This window comes from Microtus oregoni, unplaced genomic scaffold, assembly GCF_018167655.1.
Source record: "Microtus oregoni isolate MIOR12 unplaced genomic scaffold, Mior012 000018F_ref0000195, whole genome shotgun sequence".
Lineage (NCBI taxonomy): Eukaryota > Metazoa > Chordata > Mammalia > Rodentia > Cricetidae > Microtus > Microtus oregoni.
The window spans coordinates 10,655,751-10,677,609 of NW_024543077.1; the positions used below are offsets into that span (position 1 = coordinate 10,655,751).

Below are 21,859 nucleotides of genomic sequence, written 5' to 3' on the forward strand. Positions count from 1 at the left end.
AATAGAATTTTTATATAAAAATTTCATACTAAAATTATTTTTAATATCATGATTAGAGTTAAACTTTCTAATGCATAATAGTAAATGTACAAATTTGTCAGCAATAATCTTCATAATAAAGGAAGATGAAAAACATCTATTCAATGAGAATGATAAAATTTTGTGTTATGCTAACATCAAGCAGTTGCAAAAGCTCTCGGCAAGAGAATCATAATGTCTGATGTTCAAACACTCATCTCCATTACAAAGTGGAACCAAATATTACTCAATGGCTCCAATTCTTAGTGATTTTATTAAAATTTATTAAATACGTCAAAATATAGTTTTAAAGTGCAAAGAACCATACAATGAAAATCTTCCCAGTTATGTATATTAAGGATGACCATATTTTATTGATATAATTATGTAATACTTGTTTAAAAAAATCAGACACAAAACAAATCAAGCCAACACTCATGAAACAGAAGAAAACAAGAAACTTAAAATAATCAAAGAGAACCATGCCACCAAGTCTAGACACAGGAAGTACACATACAGGAAATAAAACTGAAATAAACATGCACAAGGTGCACCAAGAAAGATGGACTACATTTTTGAAGAGAGAAAATTAAACATGCAGAGAGAACCACGTTGGAGTTTGGAGAGTAACAGGGTAGGCTGAGGCCCCATTTACCTTCGCTGTCAGACATAGCGTGTTGGAAATCATCCATGATGAACGCTATGTCACGGTCATACCCTCTTGTCCGTGACTCTTCTCTCATGTGTTGCTGAACTTCGGGCAGTGAATGACTTGATCCAAACTGATCCCTGGTGTCTGCGGATATCGGGGGCAGTGGTCCAGCGGCAGCCCTGGCCATTCCCATTGGCTGGCCAACAGGACTGAGGGGACTTTCTTCCTCCGAGTTCTGAGCCACAATTGGTATTCTTCCTCGGCTCTGGCTGATTGGTAAACTGGTGGGCTTAGTTCTGGAAGAAGATGCCGAGTGGCCGAAGGAGACATCGAGAGCTTCGGCCTCTTGAGCTTTCAGTCTTAACGATGAGCTGGAAGAATCCCTCTTAATCGATAAATCAAGCCCATAGACAGAAGACGGTCTCGAGGAAGGCCTGGACCTGCTTCCGCTGCTGTATGGTTTATCTGCTTCATCCTGTAGAGCTGACCTGATGGTGTTTCCTAATGTGCCCAGTCCTGACCCAAGTGATGAGCCCATAAATTTTTGTTGATCTGTAATATTTTTTCTGAGACCAAATGTGATATCATCTTGAAGAAGCCTTGCCCTAGAAGAAATACCACCAATAGATGAAGTGCTAGAACTCATATAACTTGGATAGTCGGGTTCAAGATCTCTGCTTTCTTGAATAGGTGAAAACTTTGACATTTTAGGGTCAATTAACGATTTCTTATGCTTTGACTGCTTTTGGTAGAGTATGGCTGCTGGTAATTGTTTGGCTGCTTGCTTTTCAAGGGTGAGTCTACTGATGCTATACTTTTCAGACTTGGGGAAATGTCTATAGCTAGTATCTGCGTGGTAATAATGTGAAAGACCAGCAAGGTGGTCGAGGCTCTCGGTGCCTCTGCGGAATTCTTGCTTAATCTGGTGTTTCAGAAGCTTTAACTCGTAAGGATCCTCCATCGGGTCCTCCTCTGCCTTCACATAGCTGTGCAGTCTGGAGGAAGTCTGCAAAGGCGCTAGGAAGTCGGTCACTTCCTGAGACCTGCGGCTCTCCGTGGTTCTAAGGAGACGGTCTGTTTTGGACAGATCTTTCTCATGGAGGCTAAATGCTGTGCTTAGTGCCGCAGTTCCTTTGGTAATCTCTCCAATGTCATCGATTAGGACGTAATTCCTTGAAGTGTGGTGGTCCATATCTGCATAGAAAGAGTCTGCAGAAATGCTTGATATTGGACTGCTCACCATGCTGCTTCTTTCTTCCAGTCCTATTCTCAAATCTAAGCTATTGTACTTACTCCCGAGGTGGGAAACAGCGTACGTATTATCAGTCGAAACAGGAGCGATCATCAGGGGCTGGTTGCGAATCACTTCATAGTTGGACGTTATCTTGGGTTCCAAATACAATGTCGTTTGCCGAGGCTTCTGCTGTATCACCATCATCTGTGACGGTAACTGATAAGACGGTTGTGGGCTTGGAGTGGGCTGAGCTTGGGGTGTGAAGGACATGGTTGCCACCGCTTGGAAGGTTGGTTGAGTCTGATAAGGTGAGACTTGCTGATGGTACAATGTCTGCTGTTGAAAATGAGATTGTTGAGTATACGGGGTGGGTGCTTGGGTGGGAAGAGCAGGCGAGGAGTACTGGTATTGTGTGTAAGGACTCGTTGGAGGAACCAGTTGAGCTTCCGTTTGGGTTTGGGGTGGTATGAACTGGCTGAATTCAGTTTGAGGAGCTGTCCTCGGCCGCTCAATGCCGTGCTGACTTTCTATTCGGCTTGGTCTGGTGCTGCTGACCTCACTGTCTGACATGTAATCCCGGTCCTCGGCTACCCCCTGCAGGTAGGCACGTTCTCTCTTTTCTCGCTCCTTCAGCAATGCTTCTTTTCTCCTGTTAATCCCCATCTCTAAATACCGTAGCTTGGCATCAATCTCCTTTTCTTCTTCATCAAGTTCTGCTTGCTTCTTTCTAAGCTTGGCAGATTCCCTTTCTACGAGGTCGAGCTCTCGGTCTATGTCCTGGAGAATCTTGGCTCGAGCCATGGTGTTAGTTCTGCACATTCTTCTCCTGGACGCAGTGCCCATTGTACTGTAAGCGGACTGTGTTCCCGTAGTAGCCTCCTCGGGAGGGGGGTTTGGCAGTGTTCTCTTGACTTTTTTCTGGGTTCCAGAGGCTGTCATGGTTTGAGAACCTTTGGTCTACAATCAAGTAAACAAAACATTGTATTTTACTCTCAAATAAGAAAATAAAGGCCAGAAGTAAACTACATAAATTCTACTCGAATAAGTGAGTTCACATACATTGTGGTATTATAGCATAGTAAAATTTCAAAAGTTGATCGCAAATAAAATCAGTAAAAATTTTTCTTTGTAAATTAGTTTTTTATAATCATAATGTCTGCAACATTTCCGGGGAGTATTTAACTCAGGGCAAACTCTTATTTTAGGCAAGCTAACATTTTAGTTTTGCTCCTAGAGGAACTCTTTGTACACTCATTTTCAATCCCACTTATTAAATATAAGGTTATTTATTTAAAATAGATGATCACTGTAGCTGTGTTGCTTGTCTGAAATGCAATATACATTTGTTGGAGATGTTTGTCTTCCTTCCCCATTTTACATTGTACTATCTTGCAATTTTCAGTGTCTCCGTGATTACTTGGATTCCCACGCCCTTTAAATTTTGCTATTCTTTAGCAACTCTACTTTTTTTCCGAGTGTTTTCACAAATTTGTAAGAGCAAAGATAGTTTACTCCATAAAAGATTGTTGTAGCTAGTTTCAGTCAAGTAAAACAATAACTGTTTTTTTTTTGTTTGTTTGTTTTTTAGACAGGGTTTCTCTGTAGCTTTGGAGTCTGTCCTGGAAACTATCTCTTGTAGACCAGACTGACTTCGAAATCACAGAGATCCGCCCGCCACTGCCTCCACTCCCGAGTGCTGGGATTAAAGGCGTGCGCCACCAAGCTGCTAACAATGGCCTTCTAAAATAGCCTGTGAAATACTTTTTGTTTATTTCACTAATTTGACATATACTTGCCTTTTAATAGGCAGAAGTCTTGAGAGTCATAAAATCAGAATAGCTAGAGACACCACGAGAGATCATTTATAGCTAAACATGCTGATGTTCTCAAAACTGTCTGTGTGTCAGTAGCATGCTAAAGTTGGAGCCTAGTCTTCTCTGTACTCATCCATGGTTTTTTAGAAGATGCCATATTCCTTTCTCTTTAGCAATCCAAAGAAATAATTCCTACCCACCCTTCAGTCATCACACATATATGACAAAAATGGGTGATACTTGCCTATATGAGTTTTGGAAATAGAATCTCATTTCCTTATTGTTCCTTATTTTGTTATTATAACAACATTATTCCTTATTAATTAGATCATATTTGTGTAGGCCTCTATACTTTTGTTACTTTCGAACATCCTTTCATAGTTCACTTCCTTCATGTTTCTCGTCTGCTCTCCTGCATAGGTTTTATGAAATATGGATAAGGCACATTTCCAATGCAGCTGTTGCACACCTTACTAATCCTTATCCCCATTCTGTCCATTTTATACGCACAATTAATTCAGGAAGTTGATATGAAAGTCAAACGAGACAGCTGTTTTAGTACTATAGGTATCCATTAACTACTATTCCAAAAATATTATTTCTTCTGGACTTTGCAGCTTTCTGATAAATTTGCACTTAATATATTTTAGACTGCTACGTTGTCAAAGAATGCCTCACTGTTGCTTAGCCGGACTACACAACAGGTCATGAATGTGGAAACTCACTTGCCAACACATTAGCTGGTGTGAGGCAGGGTGTGAGATGGGGGAGATTTTAGTCTCTCAGGTCAAGAGAGACTATCATGATAAGTGATGCTATTTTGGGGAAGATTTATTTTATGTGAATGTGTGAGTGCTTACATGTACAGGTACTATGTGCATGCCTGGTGCCCACAGGGCCCAGAAGTATGAATGCCAGATCTAAAGTTAACTTTCACCAATTCTAAAGCTATTCAAATCCCTTATTAAATGACAACAAGCTGTCTCCATGGGAGTGTACCTTGACAGCACAGGATTTGTCATGATCTTCCAGTTAGGTGTTTATAGCTTTCTGTGGTAAAATGAAAACACTGAAACAAACTATACTTTAAAGTATGCATTGACCACATTTTATTTCTGTAGGTACCCATTAACTATTATTTCAAAAGAACAAAAAAAAATCAAGAAGAATTATGACTGAGATAACTGTCACAAACAAATAGCACAACAAAGCAAATGCAATCTCACATTTAATTTCTAGATTTATAATTCTAAAAAGTAAATGGTATAAAAGTTAGTAAATCAAGACATTTCTCAATCAAGTCCATTCATTCATTTATTCATTCATTCATTCATTCATTCATCCATTTAGGGGAAAGAGTTAGTTATCAATGTTCTGACTTGACATAAATGTAATGGTCAGTATAGTTCTCATTCTTTTATCCACTGGAATATTAAGATATAAGTTGTATTTTAAAGATTTTATGAAGACTTCTACAAACATGAGTATATTTCCCTTCAAGTAAGCAACAATTGAGTCTAATGTTCTGATTCTAGGCTGCCACATTCTAATATATCAGATAGCAATAATCTTGATCTTGTTTCCAAGACAGCATGATGGAGGAAGGTCATTGGCTAATAAAGGCACTGCCCTGGCCCATTTTATTGGTTAGAGGATAGGTGGGAGGAGTAAACAGAACAAAATGCTGGGAGGAAGAGGAAGTGAGCTCAGAGACTCGAAAGCTCTCCTCTCAGCAACAGACGCCAGAGAGAGACGCCATGCCCCGCTCCCGGGATGAAGCTCCGACCCAGGATGGACATAGGCTAGAATCTTCCCGGTAAGCGCACCTTGGGGTGCCACACACAGATGATTAGAATGGGCTAAATTAATATGTGAGAATTAGCCTAGAAGAGAAGGGCCAGGCAGTGTTTAAAAGAATACAGTTTCCGTGTAATTATTTCGGGTAAAGCTAGCCGGGTGGCGGGACACAGCCCGCCGCTCCGTACTTCAACAACAGCAGGTCATATTCTGAATGTATTAGGTTAGGGGAGGTGAGCACTGAAGGTTTTACTGTCTAACAGAAGAAGCTTCCCGGAACAACTTTTTCTAGTATACTGGTTTTGCAGCACTGAGTAAGAGCGAGTCATCTCTTCTACCTTGTAGACAGACAATAGCAGTGGACAGGTCAGTGTTTATCCACTTTTCATTCCTTACACAAAAGATTGGGTTATCTGCTTTGAATATAACTACCTTCAGTGTGTAATCTAAAAAGAACTAGCTGTCATTTGCAACCACAGCCTTGGCAAGGACTTCTTGAGCTTTTCACCGGTGTCACGTTCTTTATAAAATACAGTTACCACTGATTACATTGAAATTGTTGGGAGAATAAAAAGTAAGTCCTGTAGGAAAGTTACACTGGGGATGAAAATGAGAGATCATCTTGAAAAGAGACAGGATCATGAACTCTATCCAGGGCACAACATCATGTGGGTGAGGCAGATTAATGAGTGGAGGAAATGAAGGTGGAAGAAACATTGTGCTAAGTGAATCAGTCCTGCCTGTTCAGCTTTAGGTTTATTTTAGAAAATATGGAGCTTCAGTGTTAAGACATCTGTTTGTTTTTCAGCAGGAATAAGAATGTCCATTAAATTTTCAGTCTTCATTTTAAATAGATTCATGACATTGTCAATATCTGAGAAACTAAGGTTTTGAGGTACAGTTTTGAGTCAGTGCTATAAAGAAGACTGTTCTACCTTGTACCCACTGAGATGCCATTCTAGGGTGGGGAAAACATAACCATAGCCAGTTGTACAAAGGCCAGAAGACCATAGACTTTTAAACAATGAAAGAAGATGTGGGGGAGAGTAAAAAGGTCTTCAAGATAAGCTCCAAAGCTAGTCCTTGGGGATGCCTTTAATCTCAGCACTTGGGAGACAGAGGAAGGTGGATCTCTGTGAGTTCAATGCCAGCCTGGTCTACAAGAGCTAGTTCTAGGACAGGTCTCCAAAGCTACAGAGAAACCCTGTCTTGAAAAAAAACAAAAAAGTAAATACAAATCAGGTTACAGGGCAGAGGAGAAGCATTGCTGTGTAAAGTATTTGAGGGTCTGAACTTGATCTCCAAGGAACCACATAAAAAGCTGCTCACGAGCAAGAGTTTATGACCTAAGCACTATGGAAGCAGAAACAAGTGGACCCCTGGACTTCTGGACCCCTGGGACTCTATGGTAAACAACTCTGTCTGGGCCAGTGGGCTCTAGGTTCTGCAATGGAGCTTGTCTTAAAAATAAGATGAAGAGCGACTGGAAGGACACCCAATACTGACTTCTTACATACACACACACACACACACACACACACACGTGCACACACACACACATGCACACACATGCATGCACACACACATGCACACACATGCATGCATACACACACGCACACACATGCACACACACATGCACACACATGCATGCACACACATACACACATGCACACACACATACACACATGCACACACATGCATGCACACACACATGCACACACATGCATGCACACACACATACACACATGCACACACACATATGCATGCACACACACACAGATACACACACATGCATGCACACACACATGCACACACATGCATGCACACACACATGTGCACACACACACATACAAACACAACTATACTATTGCACTACTACTTTCTTAGGTAGCTCTTGGTGTCAATCTCTAAGATACAGTAGGAAACTATCATTATATCACTTGAAAGACATGGCAATGCATTTCTCATTTTATCAACATATAAATAAATCCAATCATGAAAATTATCCTGTATCTTGACTTTGCAGTTTTATTTTCCTGTTAAAGTGGAAAGATTTCTATGAACTGCTTTTTTTCTTTTAAAAGACAGAGAGGATTTATTTTAAACAGTGTGAGTCAACCCAAACTGCTGATGAATAAGACATTCTGGTAATGTAATGGCACAGTTTTCTAGAGGAAAATGTATTCTCTTTTGTGTTAGTCTATGCAGTATCCTAGGAGGTGAGTTAGAAGAACATATAGAGTATTGGACCTCAAAATCAATCTTTGCTTTCAGTTTGAGAAAGGAAAAAGTAACAGATATTTCTGTGGGACAATACTCTTGTATCCTGTAAAGATTGTCACTTGTATTTGTTGAGTAAAACACTGATTGGCCAGTAGCCAGGCAGGAAGTATAGGCAGGGCAACTAGACTAGGAGAATTCTGGGAAGAGGAAAGGCTCAGTCTACAGTCACCACATAGACACAGAGGATGCAAGATGAAAATGCTGCAGTAAGAAAAGGTACCAAGCCATGTGGCTAAACAGGGATAAGAATTATGGGTCAATTTAAGTTGTAAGAGCTACCTAGAAATACACCTGAGTCGTATGTCAAGTGGTGTTATAATTAATACAGTTTCTGTGTGATTATTTGGGTCTGAGTGGCCGGGAAATAAAAGCGCAGTCTCTGTCTACAAGATACAGCAAATTTAGGGCCAAAACAAATGGATGGGTTTTAAGCAGGTATTTCTGGAGGGAAATGTATAACATGTAAGTTTTCAGGGAAATTCAATGATCATCTGGCTTCATTATCAGCAGATAATGCAACAGTGCCTATGAGTAAGATCAGATTCAGGGCCTTTTTGATACAAGCTTGGAGAGGAAAACTAGAAAAAGAGGCAAATATATGGGAACTTATAATACAAAATTTTGAAATCTGTGTTTATACTAAAGTCTCAAACCCTCTGTGCCATTCTCTCACAGACTGGAAAAGCAACCCTGGTTCTTACATCAAGGTCAAATTATCCAGGAGCACATTAAATGCAGAAGAAACCATCAGAGTGTCAGTATTCAGTCCCTGGCTCTCGCTTGTGATACTGTCCACTGGGCAGTAATCAGTCTGACTTTGTCTAGGAGAAAACAGTTGAATCTAATTTCTTCCAGCGACCAGGCAGCTGTCACAGGAGGTAACACAAAGGCGACAGACATCATCCATCTTCTCAAGGAGGTCAACAAAATAGTTCTGGTCATAGGGATGGAAATGTAGCTCATGGCCTTTCATGGTGTGCACACACACCACACACACGTACATGTGTGTGTAATCAGCCAATGTTTCCTAACCTTCTTATTTATCTATTGGAAACAGGTGTTTCTCTTCATGGTGTGCACACATACACCACACACACGTATGTGTGTGCAATTAGCCAGTGTTTCTTAACCTTCCTACCAATCTATTGGAAACAGGTGTTTCTCTGCACTGGGCAACTGTTTTGAACTTTGGAGGATATTTATCTATACCTATGACCTTTATCTACCACACATAATATAAAAATCAATGTTGTCATGTATTACCTACCAATCATCTCCTTAAGTAGCCTTTAGCTAATACTCACAGATATTAGAAAATGTTCTCAGGAAGAGATCTTTGCTCTTTTTGATTGATTCTATCTCCTGATGTGGAAACAGCTACTCTTTTATGTCTCTCTTTCCACTTTATTCTGAGTGGGAAAACATATTTAAAATAAAAAAAAACAAGCAAAAACCTGTTCCTAAGGTGCCTTGGAAAGACAGGAGTGGGATAAACTAATAAATAAAAAAGAGAGTCTGTGTTACAGTAATGATCTGATAAAATAAATGAAGCAAGAATGTACTAGATGATTTTGCCTCATTATCCATTTGCCCCATGATAGTAAAACACGTTCACCTCTTCTGACTAATTTTTCCATGAGCAGGGTGCTAAACTGTAAGATCACCTACCCGCTTAGGCCTTTTGGAAGGAAGCTGTTTTGCCCCCCCCCCCCACCCAATCTTTCTCCTCTTCTTCACCTTGTTTTGGCTGCAATGTTGACTTGTGAGGCCCTCATCAGAGTTCAAACTGACATGGGGACTGATCTTTCAGCAACCAACATTGTCAGATAATTAAGGCTTTTGTTCTTTATAATATACTTAGCATTGATTACCTTGTCACAGAAACGAGATGCCTCATCAAATTCCTGGGAAACCTTCCACTGTTGCTGTAGCTATGAAAACTAGCATGGATGAAACTGTCAGTCTGACTGGAACCTTCATAGAGTTGAGACTTCACTAAAGGCTATCTATGACTAGGTTTAAAATAAAAATTAATTACGCAATTAAATACACATGAAAACCTTAACCATGTACTTATTTACTTTGCAGATCAATACTGGAATTACTCAGTGAGATCAGATGTCTAGTTAAACTTAATTTTAAAATCAGAAAATCCCAGCCTTCAAACAAAATCATTTAAGAAACAAAGAGGTCGAACAAAAATGCATCTGAAATCTAAGGGCAATTAAAAACACAGCTGGGAACATCGTAACAAACACTAAACACTTGCGTGTTCCTCACTATGCTGAAGGCTGAGACGGTAATGATAAGATGTGATCTGTACCCTTTACTTCTGGAAACCGTACAGAATCTAAGAACAGAAATCACTCTGAGGTAACTTTCAAATTCGGAAATTCTGTTCCCTTTGAATATGGGAATAGGCCTTTTTTTTCTTGCTAAAAAGAATAATTAACATATTCTTCTAATCTCTGACCTTATTTCCCTCAGGTCTGGATACAAAAAAAAAATAATTATAAGCCCTTATGCCTCTAAATTATTATTCAGAAAGTGGAAATGTGTAGGGATTTTGCCTCCTCCAAGCAAGGCAACTGTATAAAACATAAACCTGGACGCCAAGTTCATTTAGCTTTGAGAGGTTCGGTGAGGAGATGATGATGAAGTTGTAGGTGAGCCTAGGAACAACAGAAGGAAACTCATGCTTCACTTCTTTCCAGTGAGACTGAGGGCAAGCGGAATTAACTCTGAAGTCACGATAGAAACACTAAGAGGCTTTCCTGTCTCCACTGAGGGCAAGTGGAATTAACCCTGAAGTCACAATAGAAGCACTAAGATGCTTTCCTGTCTCCACACCTGTCCATCTACAGGAAGATTTGTCAGTTTTGAGACAAGATAGCAGTTGAGTATAGAGTCAAGAGCATGTCCTCCAGAGTGTGCCTTTATTCAAGCGGTCACAGAAAATCTTTATCTTCCTCGCTCTCCTCCAGTTCCACAGGTTTAAAGGAAAGAAAACGCTAAAATTCTACATTATAGAAAATTGGGCTGCAGCCCAATATGAATGAATGCTTTCATGATTAAAATACTAGAAAAACAGTACTAACATAATGGGAATATCTTCAAATTATGGGAAAAGTCAGATACTTAATAAAATCTTGACTGTGTACTACGGACAGGGAGAATTTATCCTTTGTGAATGGAACTGAAATTGACCAGAGGATAGTTTAATTGTAAAAATCTAGAAACAATAACAAAAGTAAAATAATAATAATAATAATAATAATAATAATAAAGTGTGAGTGTGTGAGAAGCTAAATTACACTCTTCTGGCAACAGAAGAATACAAACAAAGCAACAGGACACACTTAGAGGTCCCAGAACAAGTTCTCTATGTTGCCAGCAGACTGAAACGCACTCAGTATTCCATCAGACATCCTTAAGCTTTCCCTTACTGCACCTTGTGTCCCAGTTTGCTTTGTTTTGTTGCTGAGATCCGTTGTTCTTGGGCTGAGCAGCCAAGCAGAAAACGAGTTTCTACCTCACTGGACAGAGTATGAGAGACGCCAGTCTGTGTCACCTTCATTGCCTTATATATTCTGGAAAGTCCCAAAGAGATTAATTTCTTCTTTTTCCAAATATTTATGAAGTATTTTTTAAAGAACTCTTAGAACTTTTTTAAAGGTGATATATCCATGTACATCTATGTTTCTATCTTCTCCTTCTCTCCCTTCTTTTCTATTGATTCAGATGTCTTTATCGCAAGGAAGGAAACAATATATATGCTGTTTCTAAGGATTTCTGTGCAGTTCAATGACCACATTAAGTTTCTTATTCCTTTGATTTTCTTCTCAATGACTTTGTTCTATTATCACAGCCATAAGCTGGGTTCCATGGAAACTGTGTATTTTAAAACAGACATTGGAATGGTATTTTACTATGAGTGCTTTAGTAGAAGGTAATATCCTTCTTAACTCATGATGGTCAATGATAAAACTTTCAAGAAGATAAGGACAGAGCACCTACTGCCTGTTTTAAACTGTCATTTAAAACAACAGCAAAAAATGCACAACAAAATTGCGTGAAGTTGTTATCATATACACAATCCTCAAGACTAATTCTTTATTGTACATGAAATAATTAGTTGCCTTTGTATTGGTATGTTAATTTAAAAGAAGAAAGTAATCTACAATGCAAATGTAAACATCAGGATATATGATAAATAGTATTTATATATTAAGACAACGTAGTTACATATATACATAAAATAAATGCTGTATTTAATAATTCAGAAGAACTCAATCCTAAATAGGAAAGGAATGTTTTGATAAGTGATCATTAGTGTCTTTTAATTTCAACTTTCTAGTACACTGAAAGTGTCAACTATTAAATTCAACAAAAATATTGATTGAAATGGAATTTCCCATGTAGTGTTATAACAAAACCATGACCATCAAGAACAACAACAACAAATGTTCAATTCGTCTTTTTTTTGGCCGCATAGCGCCTCCCTGCTCAGCCTGCTGGGGCGCTGGGACTGAACCCGAACCGGGAGGACAAAGGGGTGGCCGGTAGCTCCTTTGTTCCCATAGCCTGCCCGCAGCGAGCAGGGTGGGCCCTTTGTTTGAGAGCTAACCAAGCAGCGCGGAGTTTCGATCTGGGCACCAAGTGAAACATCATTGTGGTGAGTGAGTGCTGCGGCAGCTGGGAACGTACCTCAGCCCGCCCACACTTCCTGGCCATCCTACAGGGGCTATACTGCTCATACCTCCTCTCTCTTCCTATCCCATTCAGCTTACATCCAGATTCCCCCACCCCCTGTCTCCCTCCCTCCCTCCCTTCTTTGGCCGCATAGCGCCTCCCTCCTCAGCCTGCTGGGGCGCTGGGACTGAACCCGAACCAGGAGGACAAAGAGGTAGCCGGTAGCTCCTTTGTTCCCATAGCCTGCCCGCAGCGAGTAGGGTGGGCCCTTTGTTCGCGAGCTAACCAAGCAGCGCGGAGTTTCGATCTGGGCACCGAGTGAAACATCATTGTGCTTACATCCAGATCCCCCCACCCCCTGTCTCCCTCCCTCCCTCCCTTCTTTGGCGGCATAGCACCTCCCTGCTCAGCCTGCTAGGGCGCTGGGACCGAACCCGAACCGGGAGGACAAAGGGGTGGCCTGTAGCTCCTTTGTTCCCATAGCCTGCCCGCAGTGAGCAGGGTGGGCCCTTTGTTCGCGAGCTAACCAAGCAGCAGAGTTTCGATCTGGGCCCCAAGTGAAACATCATTGTGGAGAAACATCTCTGGGGAGTGACATCACTGGGAAGGTACATCAGTGGGCAAGAAGACCTGATCCTGTAAAAGAAGATCCAAAGGGGAGTATTGGGAGGAAGAGATGGGCAGACGCCAATGCAGGAATTCTCCCAACAATCTGAAAAACAACACGAAACCACCAGAAGCCAGTGACCTCACAACAGGAGGACATGAACAGCTTAATCAAGAAGAAGTAGAAAAAACTGACTTCATGAAAGTGATTGACCCCCTTAAACAGCATATAAAAAACGCCCTTATAGAAATGGATGAGAAGTATAACAGAAAGTTCGAGGAATTGAGTAAATCAGTGAATGATACCCTAGGAAACCAAGGAAAAACAATCAAGCAGATAATGGAAACAGTTCATGACTTGAAAACTGAAATGGAGGCAAAGAAGAAAACACAAACAGAGGGCAGGCTGGACATGGAAAATCTAGGTAAACGAATAGAGACTACAGAATCAAGCATAACCAGCCGAATACAAGAGATAGAAGAAAGAATCTCAGATTCTGAGGATAACATAGAGAAAATAAACGCTCTGATCAAAGAAAACAGCAAGTCCAACACACTCTCATCACAAAACATTCAGGAAATATGGGACACAATAAAAAGACCAAACCTAAGAATAATTGGAGTAGAAGAAGGAGAAGAAGTGCAGCTCAACGGTTCAGAAAATATACTTAATAAAATTATAGAAGAAAACTTTCCCAACCTGAAGACAGATGTACCTATGAAGGTTCAAGAAGTATACAGAACACCAAATAGGCTGGATCAAAAGAAAACATCCCCTCTCCATATAATAATCAAAACACAAAATATACAGAATAAAGAAAGAATATTAAGAGCCGCAAAGGAAAAGGGCCAAGTTACTTATAAAGGTAAACCGATCAGACTTACACCTGACTTCTCTATGGAAACCATGAAAGCCAGAAGGTCCTGGATAGATGTACTCCAAAAACTAAGAGACCACGGATGCAAGCCCAGACTACTATATCCAGCCAAACTTTCGTTCACTATAAATGGAGAAAACAAAATTTTCCAGGATAAAAACAAATTTTAACAATACGTAGCCACAAATCCAGCCTTACAGAAAATAATAGAAGGAAAATCACTAACCAAGGAGTCCAACAATGACCACAATAACTCAGACATCTAGAGACCCTTCACCAGCGCAAATCAAAGAACGAAAACACACAAACCCTACTACTAAAAAAGTGACCGGAGTTAACAACCACTGGTCATTAATATCACTTAATATCAATGGGCTCAACTTACCTATAAAAAGGCACAGGCTAAGAGATTGGATAAGAAAACAGGATCCAACATTCTGCTGTCTACAAGAAACACACCTCAACCACAAAGACAGGCACCTACTCAGAGTAAAGGGATGGGAAAAGGCTTATCAAGCAAATGGACCTAAGAAACAAGCAGGTGTGGCCATACTAATTTCTAACAAAGTTGACTTCAAACTTAAATCAATCAGAAGAGATGGAGAGGGACATTTTATACTCATAACAGGAACAATTCATCAGGAAGAAGTCTCAATCCTGAATATCTATGCCCCTAATATAAAAGCACCCACGTACGTAAAAGAAACATTACTAAAACTCAAGGCAGACATCAAACCGCACACACTAATAGTAGGAGACTTCAACACTCCTCTCTCACCAATGGACAGGTCAATCAGACAGAAACCTAACAGAGAAATTAGAGAATTAATGGGGGTAATGAAGCAAATGGACTTAACAAAATCTATAGATTATTCCACCCAAAGAGGAAAGAATATACCTTCTTCTCTGCAGCTCATGGAACCTTCTCGAAAATTGACCACATACTCGGTAACAAAGCTAACTTATACAGTTACAAAAAAATATTAGTAACCACCTGTGTCTTATCAGATCACCATGGATTAAAGTTGGAATTCAACAACAATGCTACCCCCAGAAAGCCTACAAACTCATGGAAACTGAACAGTCAACTACTGAACCATACCTGGATTAAGGAAGAAATAAAGAAAGAAATTAAAGTCTTCCTTGAATTCAATGAAAATAAAGAAACAACATACTCGAACTTATGGGACACTATGAAAGCAGTCCTGAGAGGAAAGTTCATAGCACTAAGTGCCCACCTAAAGAAAACAGAGAAAGCACATATTGGAGACTTAACAGCCCACTTGAAAGCTCTAGAAAAAAAAGAAGCAGACTCACCTAGGAGGAGTAGAAGACTGGAAATAATCAAACTGAGGGCTGAAATCAACAAAATAGAAACACAGAAAACAATCCAAAGAATCAATGAAACAAAAGGCTGGTTCCTGGAGAAAATCAACAAGATTGATAAACCCCTATCCAAACTAATCAAACGGCAGAGAGAGAACACGCAAATTAATAAGATCAGAAATGAAAAGGGGGACATAACCACAGACACAGAGGAAATTCAGAGAGTCATTAGATCTTACTACAAAAGCCTGTATGCCACAAAACTGGAAAATGTAAAAGAAATGGACACGTTTTTAGATAAATACCATTTACCAATACTAAACCAGGACCAGGTGAACAATCTAAACAGACCTGTTGGTCGCGAAGAATTAGAAGCTGTTATCAAAAACCTCCCTACCAAAAAATCCCCAGGACCAGATGGTTTCAATGCAGAATTCTACCAGAACTTCCAAGAAGACCTAATACCTATACTCCTTAATGTATTCCACAATATAGAAACAGAAGGTTCATTACCAAATTCCTTTTATGAAGCCACAATTACTCTGATATCAAAACCACTCAATGACTCAACCAGGAAAGAGAACTACAGGCCAATCTCACTCATGAATATCGACGCAAAAATCCTCAACAAAATACTGGCAAACCGAATCCAAGAACACATCCGAAAAATTATCCATTATGATCAAGTAGGCTTCATTCCTGAGATGCAGGGCTGGTTCAACATACGAAAATCTATCAATGTAATCCAGCATATAAATAAACTGAAAGAAAAAAACCATATGATCATTTCATTAGATGCTGAAAAAGCATTTGACAAAATTCAACATCCATTTATGTTAAAAGTTTTGGAGAGATTAGGGATAGAAGGGTCATACCTAAATATAATAAAAGCTATATACAGCAAGCCGACAGCTAACATCAAATTAAACGGAGAGAAACTCAAAGCCATCCCACTTAACTCAGGAACACGACAAGGCTGTCCACTCTCGCCATACCTCTTCAATATAGTGCTTGAAGTTCTAGCAATAGCAATAAGACAACATAATGGGATCAAGGGGATTCGAATTGGAAAGGAAGAAGTTAAACTTTCGTTATTTGCAGATGATATGATAGTGTACATAAGCGACCCCCACAACTCCACCAAAGACCTTTTACAGCTGATAAACAGCTTTAGTAATGTGGCAGCATACAAGATCAACTCCAAAAAATCAGTCGCCCTCTTATACACAAAGGATATGGAAGCAGAGAGGGAAATCAGAGAAGCTTCACCATTCACAATAGCCACAAACAGCATAAAATATCTTGGGGTAAATCTAACCAAGGAAGTGAAAGATCTATTTGACAAGAACTTTAAGGTATTGAAGAAAGAAATTGAAGAGGATACCAAAAAATGGATGGACCTCCCTTGCTCTTGGATTGGGAGGATCAACATAGTAAAAATGGCAATTCTACCAAAGGCAATTTATAGATTCAATGCAATCCCCATCAAGATCCCATCAAAATTCTTCACAGATCTGGAGAGGACAATAATCAACTTTATATGGAAAAACAAAAAACCCAGGATAGCCAAAACAATCCTATACAATAAAGGATCTTCTGGAGGCATTACCATCCCTGACTTCAAACTCTATTACAGAGCTACAGTAATGAAAACAGTGTGGTACTGGCATAGAAACAGAGAAGTCGACCAATGGAATCATATAGAAGACCCGGATTTTATCCCACAAACCTATGAACACCTCATTTTTGATAAAGGAGCTAAAAGTATACAATGGAAGAAAGAAAGCATCTTCAACAAATGGTGCTGGCACAACTGGATGTCATCCTGTAGAAGAATGAAAATAGACCCATATCTATCACCGTGCACAAAACTCAAGTCCAAATGGATTAAAGACCTCAAGATCAGCCCGAACACACTGAACCTGATAGAAGAGAATGTGGGAAATACCCTACAACAGATGGGCACAGGAGATCGCTTCCTATGTATAACCCCAGAAGCACAGACATTAAGGGCAACATTGAATAAATGGGACCTACTTAAACTGAGATGCTTCTGTAAAGCAAAGGACATTGTCACTAAGACACAAAGGCAACCTATTGACTGGGAGAAGATCTTCACCAACCCCGCAACAGACAAAGGTCTGATCTCCAAAATATATAGAGAACTCAAGAAACTAGACTTTAAAATGCTAATTAACACAATTAAAAAATGGGGCACTGATCTGAACAGAGAATTCTCAACAGAAGAAGTTCAAATGGCCAAAAGACACTTAAGATCGTGCTCAACTTCCTTAGCAATCAGGGAAATGCAAATCAAAACAATTTTGAGATATCATCTTACACCTGTCAGAATGGCTAAAGTCAAAAACACCAAGGATAACCTTTGCTGGAGAGGCTGTGGAGGAACGGGTACCCTCATCCATTGCTGGTGGGAATGCAATCTTGTGCAACCACTGTGGATGTCAGTGTTTTGGTTTCTCAGGAAATTCGGGATCAACTTACCCCTGGACCCGGCAATACCACTCCTGGGAATATACCCAAGAGATGCTCTATCATATGACAAAAGCATTTGTTCAACTATGTTCATAGCAGTATTATTTGTAATAGCCAGAACCTGGAAACAACCTAGATGCCCTTCAATGGAAGAATGGATGAAGAAAGTATGGAATATATACACGCTAGAGTACTACGCTGCGGTAAAAAACAATGACTTCTCGAATTTTGCATGCAAATGGATGGAAATAGAAAACACTATCCTGAGTGAGGTGTCCCAGACCCAAAAAGATGAACATGGGATGTACTCGCTCATAATTGGTTTCTAGCCATAAATAAGGGTCACGGAGTCTACAATAGGTGAACCTAAAGAAGCTAAGTAAGAAGGAGAACCCAAGGAAAAACATATAGTTATCCTCTTGGCTAAGGGAAGTAGACCAAATTGCCGGGGAGAAAATTGGGATCTTGGGGATGGGGTGGAATGGGGGTAAGGGGAGATGGGGAGAGAAAAGGTAGAAGGGAAGGAGGGGGGACTTGGGGAAACAGGAGGATTGGGATAAAGGAAAGGTGGATAGGAGAGCACGGAACCACAATTCTTAGTTAAGGGAGCCACTTTAGGGTGGGCAAGAGACTTGACCCTAGAGGGGCTCCCAAGTGCCCAAGATGAGGTTCCCAGTTAGTTCCTTGGGCAGCTGATTTGGGAACCTGAAATGACCCTATCCTAGGGCAATACTGACGAATATCTTGCATATCATCATAGAACCTTCATCTGGTGATGGATAGAGATAGAGACAGAGACCCACACAGGAGCACTGGACTGAACTCCCAAGGTCCCAATGAGGAGCAGAAGGAGGGAGAACATGAGCAAAGAAGTCGGGACCACGAGGGGTGCACCCACCCACTGAGACAGTGGAGCTGATCTACTGGGAGCTCACCAAGGCCAGCTGGATTGTGACCGAAAAAGCATGGGATAAAACCGGACTCTCTGAACATGGCGAACAATGAGGGCTGATGAGACGCCAAGGACAATGGCACGGGGTTTTGATCCTACTTAATGTGCTGGCTTTGTGGGAGCCTAGCCAGTTTGGATGTTCACCTTCCTAGATATGGTCGGAGGGGGGAGGACCTAGGACTTACCACAGGGCAGGGAACCGTGACTGCTCTGTGGACTGGAGAGGGAAGGGGAGAGGAGTGGGGGGAGGGGGAGAAGGGTGGGAGAAGGGTGGGAGGAGGGGGAGGGAAATGGGAGGCTGGGAGGAGGTGGAAACTCGTTTTTTGTTTATGGTTTTTTTTCTTCTTTTCTCAACAAAAAAAAACCAAATGTTCAATTCATTACTACAAAAGTAAAAACTAATGCTTCTTAAGCATTAAAGTGCATAAACTTTGACTTCTGTGATACATAGATTTTTACTTGAAAACTTCTAACTTTGGTTTCTGGCCAAGATAATACCTTTCCTAAAACTAGTTATTAGATTATGTGCTCTCTTCTTCTGCTGGGAAATATTATTTTAAGCGGTGTGACTTTTGCTTATGCTACATTTGTTCAACTCTGTGAAGCTGGGTTACTTTGCTTGTCTGAAACACCTGACTGGCCTAATAAAGAGTTGAACAGCCAAAAGCAAGACAGGAGCAAAGACAGGTGGGGCTGGCAGGCAGAGAGTATAAATGAAGGAGAAATGAGGAAGAAGAGGAGCAATGAGAGAATAAGGAAAGGAGGACACTAGGGGCCAGTCACCCAACCACCCAGCCACCCAGCCACCCAGCCACCCAGCCAGCCACAGAGAAATAGTGAAAGTCAGATATACAGAACTAAGAGAAAGGTAAAAGCCCAGAGGTCAAAAGTAGATGGGTTAATTCAGGAAAAGCTGGCAAGAAACAAGCCAAGCTAAGGTTTGGCATTCATAACTAAGAATAAGCCTCTGACTGTGATTTATTTAGGAGCTGGGTGATGGGCCCCCCCAAAATCAAAAGAGTAAAAAAGTAAAATATCACACAACATATCTCACCTAAAATTTAAGGCTATTTCACAAATATTTTGGTTCCTTTTACCATTTCCTTGATGGAATTTCAACCTCATGGTCCTTTAAATGTTTTTTACTTATATAATTCCTAGAGTGTGTTTCCTGAGCAGACAGACACTATACTAGGTTCATATGGTAGAACAGATGTCAAGAAGACAAACCATATGGAAATTTTAGTTATGACACAGTGGAAAAATGAGGTCTGACTTAAAAATAAGAGATGAAGATGAAAAATAAGAAATAACTGTTTCAGATGTTGAAATATTATCGCAGAAAATGAGGCCAATCCAACAGTATTGAGCTGTAGGTGCTGGCAATCACTTTTTTCAGTTCCCGAAGTAGTAGTTATTCTTAACACTTCTGTTTTTTCACACTATTTCTGACGTTTGTATACATTATGTTAAAATTCATTTGGTTATACAAACATCTGTTATTGAAGGGGTGCTATGCACATACAGATACAGAGTGAGCTGAACATGTTGTTCAGTAGACTAACTCCAGTTCTGGGGCACAAGGAAAGACACAAGATAGCAGGTGATATGTCTTGAAGGTCAGGGGGCTTCCTCTTAGTTTTTCATATTACTTGCTTGAAGAGTACTGACTGGAATATTATCACTTACACATGAAAAACATTGCACTTGAAGTGCAGAATGGGACGGAAATATAGATAAGATTTGAGAACATCCCATAATTTATCAAATGGTACAGGAACAAAAGATGATCTGCTATTGAAAAAGTGGTAATAAGTGGTTAGATGTAGGACATATATGTGATATTAAGAATTTCATGTTATATCTACTGTTTTACTTATGTTGACTTATTTCAATTTATAATTTTTATGGTAATTTCTAACATCTTCACCCCATGCATGAGAAAAATCAGGCAGAGAAAGGTTTACCAGCTTCCTTTAGTTTCCAGTGCCGGCTTCTAACAAAATTTGAATCAAGAAAGTGCAGAGTCCGGTAGCAAAGCTAACTTACACAGTTACAAAAAAATATTAGTAACCACCTGTGTCTTATCAGATCATCATGGATTAAAGTTAGAATTCAACAACAATGCTACCCCCAGAAAGCCTACAAACTCATGGAAACTGAACAGTCAACTACTGAACCATACCTGCATTAGGGAAGAAATAAAGAAAGAAATTAAAGTCTTCCTTGAATTCAATGAAAATAAAGAAACAACATACTCGAACTTATGGGACACTATGAAAGCAGTGCTAAGAGAAAAGTTCATCGCACTAAGTGCCCACATAAAGAAAACAGAGAAAGCACATATTGGAGACTTAACAGCCCACCTGAAAGCTCTAGAAAAAAAAGAAGCAGACTCACCTAGGAGGAGTAGAAGACTGGAAATAATCAAACTGAGGGCTGAAATCAACAAAATAGAAACACAGAAAACAATCCAAAGAATCAATGAAACAAAAAGCTGGTTCCTGGAGAAAATCAACAAGATTGATAAACCCCTATCCAAACTAATAAAACGGCAGACAGAGAATACGCAAATTAATAAGATCAGAAATGAAAAGGGGGACATAACCACAGACACAGAGGAAATTCAGAGAATCATTAGATCTTATTACAAAAGCCTGTATAACACAAAACTGGAAAATGTAAAAGAAATGGACATTTTTTTAGATAAATACCATATACCAAAGTTACACCAGGACCAGGTGAACAATCTAAACAGACCTGTTGGTCGCGAAGAATTAGAAGCTGTTATCAAAAACCTCCCTACCAAAAAAAGCCCAGGACCAGATGGTTTCAATTCGGAATTCTACCAGAACTTCCAAGAAGAGCTAATACCTATACTCCTTAATGTATTCCACAATATAGAAACAGAAGGGTCATTACCTAATTCCTTTTATGAAGGTACAGTTACTCTGATACCAAAACCACACAAAGACTCAACCAGGAAAGAGAACTACAGGCCAATCTCACTCATGAATATCGACGCAAAAATCCTCAACAAAATACTGGCAAACCGAATCCAAGAACACATCCGAAAAATTATCCATTATGATCAAGTAGGCTTCATTCCTGAGA

General features: G+C 40.0%; 1 protein-coding gene across 1 annotated transcript in view; it reads right to left on the reverse strand.

The window, feature by feature from the left end:
- LOC121458915 (protein piccolo) overlaps positions 1-21,859 on the reverse strand; it is a 309,061-nt gene that overhangs the window by 109,773 nt on the left and 177,429 nt on the right. Inside the window, exon 8 of the mRNA XM_041668303.1 lies at positions 674-2,861. Coding sequence (XP_041524237.1) covers positions 674-2,861 — 2,188 coding nt within the window. The remainder of the gene's footprint in view (positions 1-673; positions 2,862-21,859) is intronic.